This window comes from Epargyreus clarus, unplaced genomic scaffold (assembly GCF_041222505.1).
Source record: "Epargyreus clarus isolate Ecla_fem2 unplaced genomic scaffold, WU_Ecla_fem_2.2 ptg000019l, whole genome shotgun sequence".
Taxonomy (NCBI): Eukaryota; Metazoa; Arthropoda; class Insecta; order Lepidoptera; family Hesperiidae; genus Epargyreus; species Epargyreus clarus.
The window spans coordinates 12827589-12840919 of record NW_027332227.1 but is presented as its reverse complement, the minus strand read 5'-3'; the positions used below and the strand labels follow the sequence as shown (position 1 = coordinate 12840919).

At 34.0% G+C, this 13331-nt stretch overlaps 1 protein-coding gene across 7 annotated transcripts; it reads left to right on the top strand.

Annotated features, from left to right (window-relative positions):
• The first annotated feature begins 8148 nt into the window (after positions 1-8148).
• On the top strand, positions 8149-12242 carry LOC140750392 (pyruvate kinase 2-like). 7 transcript variants are annotated; one of them, XM_073083888.1, is made up of 9 exons: positions 8198-8259; positions 8669-8744; positions 9481-9587; positions 9887-10110; positions 10203-10343; positions 10419-10493; positions 10570-10824; positions 11167-11389; positions 11747-12242. In XM_073083888.1, the coding sequence occupies exons 3-9, from the start codon at positions 9521-9523 to the stop codon at positions 11944-11946; spliced, it is 1185 nt and encodes a 394-aa protein (XP_072939989.1). In that variant the 5' UTR covers positions 8198-8259; positions 8669-8744; positions 9481-9520; the 3' UTR covers positions 11947-12242. The 7 variants fall into 7 exon arrangements, with proteins under 7 accessions (XP_072939986.1, XP_072939983.1, XP_072939989.1 ...); XM_073083883.1 differs by having other exon boundaries at positions 8200-8259; positions 9366-9571; XM_073083886.1 differs by having other exon boundaries at positions 8200-8259; positions 9366-9587.
• Positions 12243-13331: the final 1089 nt, after the last annotated feature.

The following is a 13331-nucleotide window of genomic DNA, read 5'->3' as shown; positions in this document are numbered from 1 at the left end:
AAAATCTTAAGACGCTCGCCGGACGTTGACCTCGAGTTGTCATGTGAAAAAGTCACAATTTTTGTTGCAGCTTTTTTTGTATCCGTATGTGAGTACCACGTGTTAGGCATGACGTGTTTGAGAAAATAGTCTTGTATGATTCGGAAAATGTGTGTGATTATTGATTACACACTGCCTTACATTGGTGATTTTTGATTTATGAGGTGATCAAAATTTTAAGTATCAAATTGTGACCACCTAATATTGTAATGTATTTCAAACCGTTATTTATATTTGTTATTTTTTTCGCCCTTAAAATACTAATTGCATATTGTTACACGTATTCCAAACCTATGGATTATATTTACAAACAGACTTACATATCCACTTTACACTAAGCACTAGTACGTCTCGTACGACATTGCAATATTTATTGTACACATTTTACATACACACACAAATCTGTCGCTAATCTTTGACATAAGCACTTCGTGCGCGTGTATGCATAAGCTCGTCCACGTAGCACAACCTCCCGCCGGAAGCAGCCGAGATACGGCGTACTCGGGCGATATTATAAGAGGTTAAAGTTCTCTTTTTGGTGCGACGCCGCAGATTGTCATCCGAAAAACGTCGACTCAGTCACACGGCCCTCAAAAATTCAGCGCTACCCTGGCCCTATTCTGGGAGTTGACGATAGCCGTAAATATTTCGGAGAGTAAAATACTTACTTACTGACATCACGCGTAGATTTTTAAATAAGTTAAATTTATTTATAAGTAAATTTAAAATAAAATTTTATTTAGAATTGTCGTGTGGAATTGTGTTGTAAATTTTTGTTGAATACAGCGACAACACTGACATATATTTATGGGATAACCAAAGTCTAATTATTAAGTAGACTAAATTCTCACATTCGGTTTTTCAACCTTCATATTGAGATAACAATAATATTACTGGTTTTTATTCGAAAAGTTAAATAACAGGCTATTTTCATATTCAGTCTTGAAATCCTCAAATATAAGTTATCTGTGGTCGTAGGGAAGACTTCTTTTAAACAGTAATCTGTTCAGTAACATTTTATATAAAATGTTTATATAAAACATTTTATATAAAATGTTACACACTCGATGTAATTACTTGTACATGCACCTTAGTTAAGATGTAGTAAGGGAGACATGCTACTCGGACCCGCTCCAAATTAGTCCTCAGGGGTAACAACGAATCTGTGGCCGACCTTATGTAGAAATCTAATCATATCTGGTGTTGATTACAGATGTTCATGGGCGGCAGTGGCCACTTACACTCAGGTGGACTGTACGTCCGTTTGCTACTTCAACATAATAAAAAAACCTTTTCATCTCATAACATTTGCACGCCAAATATGGCAAATGTGAGAAACTTTACAATTCTGTACAACCTACTAACCATATTTATGCAAATAAATAATTATGAATTATGATTTATAAAATCACAATATATCCGTAATTATATAACGAAACGCGTGTCTGTCACAGAATAGCGGTCATGTTTCATGTTTCGGCAGCGTGGCAGTCTCAGACGGCGCCTGATGAATATTTTACTTCATTACAACGTCTGCCGCTTCCTTTGCAGTATTAAACGCTGACGCCACCTCTATGGGCAATGACAGCTTTGTTTTATAGTTTTTATATGTAGCTTTACATTTTGTTGAGATTACGCGTGGTTGGGTGTTAAAACTGTTTTATTAAAGCTTTTTCTTAGGCTATACATTCTTATTATTAGTAGTGTATTGTGTATTCAGCTAGTATACAAAATTTTAATTATCATTTGTTTTGAACTAAAATAAAAAGTATTTTTTGACGTGACAACGTCTTAAATTAGGTTGCGGCTGGGAGTCACTTATGAAAAAGTGTAACGCCCGGTAACGTTACGATGAGTCACCGAACGAGAGAGAGGCCCGCCGAATGCCTTGCGTCTCTCTCCCACTCAACTATGATCGGTCTGCCGCGCGCGCAGCACTAGAGAATTAGGCGCATTGAATCGGCGCATGCTTGTGTCTCTGTCTTTGTCTTTCTCGAACGTTCTTGGCGTTGGAAAAACAAGTAAGCGTCACAATACAAGTTCACACGTGTGGTTAAAGTATCGTCAGCTGTGTCTGTAGTGAAAATATGGAGTGCTAAGATTCGTCATTTATCATTTACAACAACTACAACAATAAAGGTAAATAATTGTACACTGATATTTCATTATCGTAAACTATGATTTTTTCATTCAATTCCTTGTTCCTATTGTGCAATTTAATTATATTCATATCAATAAATATTCTACCGAGAAAAAGACGTTGTCACGTAAAATCTTCGCCCGTAAAACCGACTTTACAGGCAACCATTATTTTTTTATAATAATGGTTACCTTTCACCACTACGTCTTCAGAAGTGTAATTAACATGTTCCAGAATTGCTCTAGTTAAAAGGAGTCTGTGTCCTACACAGGGATACCGAAAAGGATTGCGGCCAACTTATGTGACTGAAATGATTATATGCTAAAATATTTTAAATCAAGTGTTCATCATCAACTCACTACTGTCCCACTGCTGGGAACGGGTCTCCTCTCATAATGAGAAGGATTAGGCCATAGTCCACCGCGCTGGCCAAGTGCGTATTGGTAGACTTCATATAACTTTGAAAACATGTTTTCTCAGGAATGCAGGTTTTCTCACGATTTTACCTTCACCGTTTAAGCAAGTGATAATTAATTTCTGATACGCACATACATTTTAAATCAGAGGCCTGGGATTTGAACCTACGACCCCTCCATCTAGCGGCAGAGTTTCTTAACCACTAGGCTATCACTGCTATTAATCAAGTGTAACTAAATATAAAATTAATAAAAAGCAAACTAACTTTCGTTCTCAATAACGATAAAATATTAATAAAAATAATAATAGGCTAATTAAAAATTTTACAACTACCATCACGCACCCAATTAAAACTTAAACAAGGACGCGCAAAATTTGTCAACGAGCCGCCATTAGCGCGTTCGCATCGCGATGAAACACGTCTGCTTCATTATCTGCGGGCCGATTTCTTTCAGCCTCAGTCGTCGGTCTCCGCACACGTCGAGGCCTCTCAAAATTCATTGCCCGTCTGCTAGCTCTGAATGGGATCTTGTACGAAATATTGTTAGAACTGTAATTTGCTTAATAAATAGTAACATTCAATTAACATTGACTCTGTCATGGTTCGTGTAATGGGAAGAAGCATTTCCACTTGTTTAATACAGAAAAAATATGTAAGCAAAACGAAAGCGACGATTAAAACATATCAATATATAATACGCCTGTATAATTCTCAACCTAACTTTATAGAAGTACCAAAGTGTTAAAGTTTTCGTATTAAAATAATTAAGTTTCATTTTACATGTGAAACTTCCACAAAAACTGAAGCGTCATCCGTATATTTTCAAAAATAAATAACCGTAATAATAGGCTAATTAAAAATTTCGCAAGTACCATTACGCACTCAATTATAATTTAATCAAGGACGCACAAAATTTGTCAACGAGCCGCCATTAGCGCGTTCGCATCGCGATGAAACACGTCTGCTTCATTCTTCTTTCGATTTCTTTCAGCCTCGGTCGCCGGTCTCCGCACACGTCGAGGCCTCTCAAAAATTCATCGCCCGTCTGCTAGCTCTGAATTGGGTCTCGTACGAAATAATGTTAGAACTGTAATTTGCCTAATAAGTAATAAAGTTTATTTAATACCAACGCATTCGTGGTTAGTGTTTACGGGAATAGGTAATTTCACTATTTTAGTGTAGATCAGATATTAATTATAAGTAGTACAAACGCGACAGCTATGGCACATTAATAGATGACGCAGGCGTCTATTTGATAGCCTAATTTATTTACAAAATTCAAATTGCTTTAATTTTTGCATTTAAATAAATTAAGTTTCATATAACACATGACGCTTTCTCAAAATTTTGAAGCATCATAGATTAATTTTCATGAATTAAATTAAATAATAATAGGCTAATTAAAAATTACACGCACCCAAATAAAACTTAAACAAGGATGCGCAAAATTTGTCAACGAGCCCCCATTAGCGCGTTCGCATCGCGATGAAACACGTCTGCTTCATTATCTGCGGGCCGATTTCTTTCAGCCTCAGCCTCCGGTCTCCGCACACGTCGAGGCCTCTCAAAAATTCATCGCCCGTCTGCTAGCTCTGAATGGGGTCTCGTACGTACCGACTTCGGAGCCGTAATCCATTTAATAAGTAATTACATCTCTAACTTCATGTCTATAGCAATGGTTAATTCTACTCATTTCATTGTAAAACAGTGTATGTCTCTTTTATAAAATTCAACTAGCAAAGAAATATGCAGTACATCTGATTATAAGCGACTGCTGTCCATGAACATTTTTAATCAACTCGAAAATAGGATTAAGAGCATACCTGAAAATGACAAAAATGCATTGCTATCTCTGAGGACTAATATCTCTGACGATTCTTTACCACATCCTTCGAATTGAAACTCAACACATCCAGTTGAGCTAGATACCGTCGTTCTAAAGGGAGAGGAAATTTGAGTTAGAATGCGCTTGGTCCCCGATTTGTGCACAAATAAGTAAATCAACAAAATATACCATCTGCAATATTTTTATTATTCAATTTTACTCGAAATTTTAAATTTTAATGTATTAGTCGGTTGTTGGTTTATAATCGTTGGTTATTATTAAGTATTTCAGCAAACATTTCATCTAAGTTACATTTGTTAGAACTTATCCATAGACCCTGAATCTATCTGACATTTCTTAAATATCTTTGTTAGATTTGAATTAAAAATGAAGGATGCCCAAGCTTTACGCATCCTCATAATATATTCGTGGTCCCTCATACGGCGCTCATACTTATTCATATTCAGTTAATTACATCTTACCCGGTAATTAATTTCACATGGCTTTACGGATAAACATAAACACAAATTATAATGAGATGAGTCTCGTTCTGTTTGTGTTTCGTGTGCGTTAATTGGATGTGGGGATTGGATTGCTTCCGATGCTTAGGGTGTAAATAGCTGGGGGTTAATAAGGATATTAATTTGTTTTAATACTTTTTATGGGAGTTTTAAATAAAAATATTTAATTTTGTACGCGGGAGTTAAAGGGTAGCGAAGAAGATCATTCGTGACTTTCAGTAAAAACTTAATCAGGTGAACGTCGTCAATATATTGACATTGGACGATGATAGGTTGATATTATCGCACAGGTATCCAGTCGGAATGAGATGAATTAAGTGTTCTATATGGAGAATATTCTATATGGACTTCATACAGGTACCACTCATCATTACCAGCAGATGTATAGCTTACTTCTGAAGGTGGTAAAACCCTTTGTGGTTCGATTCCGGCCGCAACACCACCACACCTATTTCTGCCTAATAACAGCAGTGTTAGGCGCTGCTGTGTTCTGTTTTGAAGGGTGTGGTAAGGGAGACATACTTTTCGAGGCGTTCCAGCTAAGTCCTTAGGGGTAGCGGCGCATCTGTGGCCGACCTCAGGTAGGAATATTTAATCCTATCTGGGGTTCATTACAGATGGGCAGCAGTAGCCACTTACCATCAGGTAGACTGCATGCTCGTCTGCTACTCCTATATCATGAAAAAAGACTTACCCATAAAGACTTTAGTTAGGTTTAACAACTTAAACAACAATAACAGCTTAGCGTGCCCTCTGAAACATGGCATAATTTTACAAAAATTCTCTTTGGATATTAGAAAAAAAACCTTTGTATTTCATTCGTTTTCTCTTCAGACCTCTTGTATAACCCGTATATATTTGTGTAGCTACTAACCGACCCATTTATGCCGCCAAACACAAGCAAACACGCGTAAAAGGCAATGGAAGTAGAGTAATTAAATACCCGTGGGCTATTTAGTAGTGGGGTTAAATACAGAAAAGAGAATTTAATATGAAAAATCTGAATTGTGTCCATAAATCTAAAATATTCTTTAGTAGCTTTCACAGGTTTATCTTTTGGTCTTAGATTTGAATATAGGACACTTTTTACTCATTCTTTTAAGGGATGAAATCCATTTTATAAACATTTTAGTTAAAAGTATTCAACCATTAAAGGTCGTCCCTAATCAGGATTCTATATTATAATTTTATATTCTTTATATTATTAAACATTTACTGCCATAAAACAGAATTACATAATTGAATATAAGTAGTTAGGGAACAACTACTCTTGTTCCATGTAAGTAGTACTAGATATAAAGGACCGAAGAAACGAATGAAATTTTTAATACTTTTCATTATAAAACGTCATAAAAATGCTCCCCGAACCAAGTCTTTCACGTCACCGAGTGATCGAGTTGAGTGGACAGTCGATGATCCTACAGATCAAACGATTAACCCAAACCCATCTGTCATCGCACTAATAAATATACGCGAGAAAAAAGGAGGCTCTATTGCTGACAAATTACAACGTCAAAGCATGATGGGCTGAAGTGTTTTTATCGACAGAAATGAGGTCCTTTGTTGCTGTTTGTATATATAAAATATGTAATATGAAAAAAAAGTGAGATTTAAAACATTGAATGGATAACCACCAACGAGAGAGAATCGTAAATAAATAGGATTTTATGTTTTATTTCAAAATATACAAAAAAGTTTTCTTATTAAAATTACTGACATTCTGCTGATACTTCATCTTGAACATCAATAATAACCTACTAGTTCTAGTGGTTGCAGATTCATGAGTGTCATGGCATTTGGAGGTCACTGCTTCCTTGCCTTTAGCTTCCTTTCAGGTATATGAATTTTATAAAAAAACTACAAAGACTTGGTAAGTTCCAAGCATTTTTATACTTAAAGTAGATTTTTAAATATCTCATGAATCTATCCATTCTTAAGTGGCTTTTAAGTTAACGTCTTACTGGAAACGGATCTAGCGCTGCGTCTGGAGACAGTATTACCGTTTTTTGGCGAACTAAAGATTATTAATGTAATTGAGCGCAGTCAGCGTCTTGGCCACCCTTTTCTCTTACGTTTCGAGACTAAAAGCCTTCCTTTGTGGTTTAAATGAGACGCGGTAGCGGCGAATTTTTTATAGTGTATGTATGTAAATTAGTGGGTGTATGAATAAAAAAAATATGGCTTGATTTAGTTACTCTGATACTTGATTTAGTTGCTGTGCCATTGTGATCTTGAACTATGTATCTAGGAAAAAAAATACAAATACGTATGGAAATGGTTCTTTATTCAAACCACAAACTAATCTTTATTGTCTTCGAACGTAGAACTTTATGTATTTATTTGTTTGAAGATACCTTCTGAAATATAGTTTTGAGTTGTAGTTACTAAATGACACCGCTGTTAGTGTTGAAATCATGCCTACCTTAATGCTTTCCTTTCTTCATCGGATTAGCCAATATCTATGCGTATATTTATTAAAAAGAGATACACGATCATGAATAGTGTTGTGGGTGTCATGGACGCACACAAAGACATTAATTCATCATTCGGGACTCGGGAGTCCCGGGGTCGACTTCCCGGTCTGACACGGGTGTCAGACCGGGAAGTCGACCCCGCTCCGCTACAAGTCTTCATATTTTATCGTTATAACGCTTAGCGTTTCTTACTTGGACCAAAAACTCAAGGTACGTTCGAAAGGTGGAGGCGTACGTAAATTTCATTTACCGCTGGAAAGTGCCGAGCGGCGGGCTCCAACGCAAACTCCACTTAATTACGCACATAAATTGAAGTGCTCTTCCCTATACGATAGATGTGGCCGTGTTTTAACTCATAAAATGTTGCGGTTTTACCTGACCGAGTTTCGGTGGAAGTATGATGTCAAAATTTGTTGATATTGTAATGATGTAAAATTGTGGAAGTTCTACTTCTTCTTGGGTTGTTCTTTGGTGGGTGGGTGGTGGTACTCACGGGTTCGACATTTATGATTTAGGACCTTAAAATATTATTATACTTATTTTTTTAAAGATAAATGAGAAAAAGCCCGAAATGAAGAAGGGAAGAAACGTGTTCCATATGTTTGCTGTAGATGATGATTAAAAAGATAAGCTTAATTCTTGTCAAAGAAGTTATCTTCGACAAGAATTACAGACTAATTAGGCATAATATATATATTTTAAAATATTTTTAAATTCAATATGGCTATGGATTTCATATTCAAAACATTTCAATAGGGTATTTGAAATACACATTTAGTAACAATCTGTACGATATGGTTTGGTGGATTGATAACTTTGAGTCCAGTTATTGTAGACAGAAGGTGAGTGGTAATTAAATGTAGAATCATTTGTGGTTCGACTCCAAAATCCTCGCCTATATATCTGTGTAATAAAACAGAGTCATGTGTTGTTATTTTTGGAAGAGTCATGCATGAAGCTTTAAAATTTAGCCTTTAGGGATATTAACGTACTCTTGACTTGCCACTAATTGGATCTTCATACTCGTTTGATAATTTTAAAATTAATTTAAAAGGCTAGTAATTTTTGTATTAATAATAGTATTAGAAAGTATAATTAGCCATTCAGTAATGATTGGATAAAAACGGAGAAAATTCAATTTAAATTATTTTTAAGCAAATTTCACAATAAAATAGAAAAACTTGCAACCATCATTCTTATGATATTTAACGACATCCATTATCGATATAATATATTAATCACGTCTTCTAGTTTTGTTACTACGAGGAGTCAATGGATTCTTCAAAAGATAGAATATTTCAGACCACGAGTATTATGTACAATTTAGGTAAGTTCATCCTTACGAGTATATAAAGAGATTAAATTTTTATTAATTTTAGAGCAAATATAAAGCAGATGTTTTTTTAAAAAAACAGTTTTGGAAACGAAATCTTTGTAAGATGCCGTAATAGACAATGTATGCCAAGTAGACTATTAAACGAACGAAGAAGTAAATGTTTATATACATTTTGTATTTATTTATATACTTTTAGAAGTAGCCGTAGCTAGTTGACGTTCAAAAAGTTCTGTATCTATTAATAAGTAAATGTAAAGACACGTCATTTGAAATGATATTCGCCAATATAATATATAGGAAGTCTTAGGAGAGAATGAACTATTTTACGTTTATTTTATAGATTATAGACTAATTAGTTTCAATCTGACCGAAATAAAAATTGGTCAAGTTCCTAAAATGTATACTATTAGTAAGAACGAATCTCAATAATCAACAAACATAAGTAATGATTACAAAATTTTCATAAGAGCCTCAGATTTATTTCCATGGTCAATTTGGATAACAATGCCTTGGCCCAGTAATTTTTCGTTCAGTTTCATAAACAATGCTTTTATAGTAATTGAGTTTGGGTCTAGATGACAACAAAGTTGAAAACATCCAATTATTATCAAGTTTCAGAAATTTATCCCAAGTGAATCTAGCTCATCAATTATTTCTCATGCATTAAATTTCAATTCAAGTGCAGATATAATAGATGAGTTTAATGCCTCAATACATTATTCTCAAGCATGAGGCGTCCCGTTTCTCCCTAACGAAGAATAAAATTAATGACTCTAAGGAATTCCCGTCTGAAGCTTCATTGGATCTGCTTACTACCAGTATTTATAGCCAGTTGTAATTATTTACTTTGGGTTTTTCTTTAATTAAGAAAAGCTTACGTTGTTCATCACGGAACCTTAAATAAATTTAAGTAATACTTATAATTTATTCAGTTGTATTCACAAAAATAACCTGTTTTTAAATATGACTAAAGCAAGCAATGAAAATATTTGTGTGATTTTTGTAGGTCCATTTTCTTATGAATATTTATTCTGGTTAAAAGTTAAGATGTTACATTTTAGGCACAATAGCTAAATATATTAAATTCCTAATATTTTACGTTAAAATTAACTAAATTTAATATTTTACTTCAGACGATGGATGTTATGATGCTCACGATATTAAGATTCTTACAAAATCTGGAGTGAACATATTTAATGTGGATCGAATCATTTATGGAGAGGATGTTTTTCAAAAACACAAAGCAGCGATTATTGCATCAGAAAAATTACACGAAATGTATCCAGAAAGACACCATAGACCTATAGGTTTAGCTGTAATTATGACAATTACAGAACTTATTGATATTGATAATAGAGTAAGTAATATGTAACAAAACCTAAATATTTTAGTTGAACCACATGAGTTTTAAAAGTATATAAAAATAAAAACCTAAACTTGTGTTTTAAGGTTGACCTCATCATTTTAAAGGACGTGGAAAGTTTAGAAGGTTTATTAGAATTTAAAAAGCATTACAGGAATAAGAAAACAGCTCCAATTGTGCCATGGATTAAAACGAAGAATACGATAGAACTAAATCAGATAATCAAGGTAATTCGTCAAAAAATCTCAGTATTCTAATGCCATTACGGATTAAAAAAGAAGTTAGTAATTTCTAAATTACAGTTTTCAGATGGAATTGTAGTAGATGACAGCAACACTGTAGAAGAGAATTGCTGTAAAATTAATTTATGTAAACAGGTAAAGGTAAGAAATAGAGGACAAATCATTATCATTTATTTTTTTTATTGTATCCTAATATTGAGATTTTTTCCAGTATTTTAAACCAGTATTTTATATAATAGAAGGATTAATACAAGGTTATAGAGCATCACCAGCCGACGAAAGGAAGATTTTCGCTGTAGCTAACAAAATAGTTAAAAATGATCTAGATGGAGTGCTACTACTAGATAATTATAAAGAAGTGAGAGAAGATGTACAAACAGGAGTAGTAAAATCACTAGTTTTGGCGATAGATGTTGTAGAAAAGACTAGTAATAAAGATAAACATTCATACAAACTAACTTTACAGGTAAGTATTGACACGAATATTTGTACCACATTCCTTAAGTTGTTTAAATTCTGTTCGATATTTAATTTTAAAATTGAGGTCATTTTTATTTTTGAAGATGCATAAAAATAAATTATCACTTGCTTGTCATAAAGTCAAACATGGATAGGATACCCAAATGTATACGTTTGAGTTCTCAAATTTATTTTAAATAGTGTGGAAGTTGACACAGACAGCAGGGCTTAAACTGACCATATTCTATATAGTACATTTGTTGTAGTGGACTTAGTCAATGTTAGAATTGGAACATCAATAATTTGTGATGATGACGTGTAAAGTTACATTAATAAATTTGATTCGCAGTTAAAAATACCAATGCTACCGCCAAAATCTGTGGCTTTAGCAGCGTGTTTAGCAGCAAAGCAAAGTGGAGCAAGCGCTATTATTGTATTCACTTCAAGTGGCTCATCAGCTCGATTGGTCGCTAGTGGAGCACCTCCATGTCATATCTTAGCTATCACTACTAGGAAAGAAACAGCAAGACGTTTACATTTGTATCGCAAAGTCATACCTCTGTTCTATAACCGTTAGTAACATTCTCATTTTCATGTCATATTTTAATTTGGTAGAAAGCAAAAATGTTGTTGGGCCCTCTGTAATAGCGCTATTGGTCACTACCCTCATTAACGTCACAACTCCATAAAGACCAGGAGTTCTACCAATAATCCATCCAAATGTATTGCTACTTCTGAGGTCTGAGATAAAAGTTTTAAAAAGTCTAAAAAAGTAAATCTTTCTTGCCATATCGTTCGAACCATAATACAACAGCACTATACTACTCTTGAGGTGAGAATAAGTTTGATAGTCGTGCTATTGCAGGTAAGGGTCGAAAAGTCCTTCCGCGTTCTGAGTTAACCAGATTTTAAGATGTTATTATATAAAGTTTCAGAGAGTAATTCCCTGAACTGGCATCAAGAACGTTGGAAACGTATTCAATTCTGCACTACAGTTGCACTTCAGATAGGTATTTGTCACTACGAAGCTAACATTGTGATACTAGCTCCATCTAGCGAAGAAGTTGGATATTGCAATAGTTTACAAATCATCTCTATGCCTTTAAAATGTGAAGAGTTAACATTTTAATTTTTTGTATTATAATTTTGTACAGAGCTATAAAAAAATCGATTTCTGACTATTGTAACTGTTCATAACGAATTTAAAAATTGTTTGATCATTATTATAAAGGCTAGCCTATAATATAAAACATTCGTTGAAAATATATTTACGTGTCATTTACGTAACGTATGGATCGGGAGCATTCATATATGTACATTAAAAAAATCATTTAGCTCACGTAAGATGGATTTGTTTGTTTCAAGATAATAAATATATGTGTTATTCTATGAAGTATTAAAGTCTTAATGAAGTAATTACCTTAAGTACACGAGTTTAATTTCAAATAATAGTAGGTAACGAGTAAAGATCTCAATTAATTTATGATGAGAAAACAATAAGGATAATCAGTTGGAGACTGCTGACAAGAACTAAAGAAATGAATAATAATGCTTGAATATGAATATGTAAGTACGAGTAAATATTCCAATCGCAATCATTGGGTATATTGATTGATTTCAATCAGTAAATCAGTATTTAAATAGAAAACTGATTTGCCATATTATAATGTATTTATGTAGTACCGAATTTCGTATTGGTTCATTAATAGTGTTTTGTGAGAAAAAAAACATCTATTGTAAAGTAAACAAAAAAAGTTGCGACAACCTTATGTTTAAAACTCGACCTCTCAATCGGGGGCTTCGATGTCAAAAGTGTATTAAGTCTACCAATTCGCCCTTACCCAGCGCGATGGATTAGTTAAGATACTGAACTCGGTTGACGAAGACCAGAAACTTTTTTGAAGGGCTGACCCTTATCATCAAATATCGGGTTTTTGGACAGCGAGAACTCATAAAAACTAGTTTACATTTCTATGTATGGACGAATAAACGCAATAATTGTATAAACAGTCGATGTCGGCGTAACGTATAAACGCACCCGCAGCATTTGCCTGTTTGCGCTGAGACATTTGGAATTAAATAGTCTGTTCACGAAAACGCTGATTCGAAGACTTGCGGCGAAACAATAGGACAACAGTCCAAAATTTACATTTCTATTAATTCAAACCAAAACCAAATACCTACCTCCTAACTATTTGAATTGAATGCGAATTAGGTTCTTGTCTGACAGCGAGAATGTTAATTTCGGAATATTTAAGATTCAAGATCCCTGGCAGTTTGACTATGTCGCTTTATTTACATGATTCATATTAGGAACATTCTATGTGCTTTTAGTAAAAGGCTATCGTGGATTTTGTTAATATAAATTCGTTGATTAATTAGCAGCTCATTGAGTATAATAAAAAACTTGAAACCCAGATGTATAGATGGAAATAGCGATTTCCATTTATAAATCGATTACTGCTGCTTACAAAAGCATGTACACATTCTGAGACGAAGAAAAATAATAACCAC

Excerpts from the sequence above, each read along its gene's own strand:
- LOC140750392 (XM_073083882.1), top strand. The coding sequence starts at position 8,212 with ATGGTTTGGTGGATTGATAACTTTGAGTCCAGTTATTGTAGACAGAAG. Across the intron at positions 8,260-8,668 it reads CCAGTTATTGTAGACAGAAG|TTTTGTTACTACGAGGAGTC; the intron begins GTGAGTGGTAAT and ends CACGTCTTCTAG. Across the intron at positions 11,390-11,746 it reads CATACCTCTGTTCTATAACC|TTTCAGAGAGTAATTCCCTG; the intron begins GTTAGTAACATT and ends TATTATATAAAG.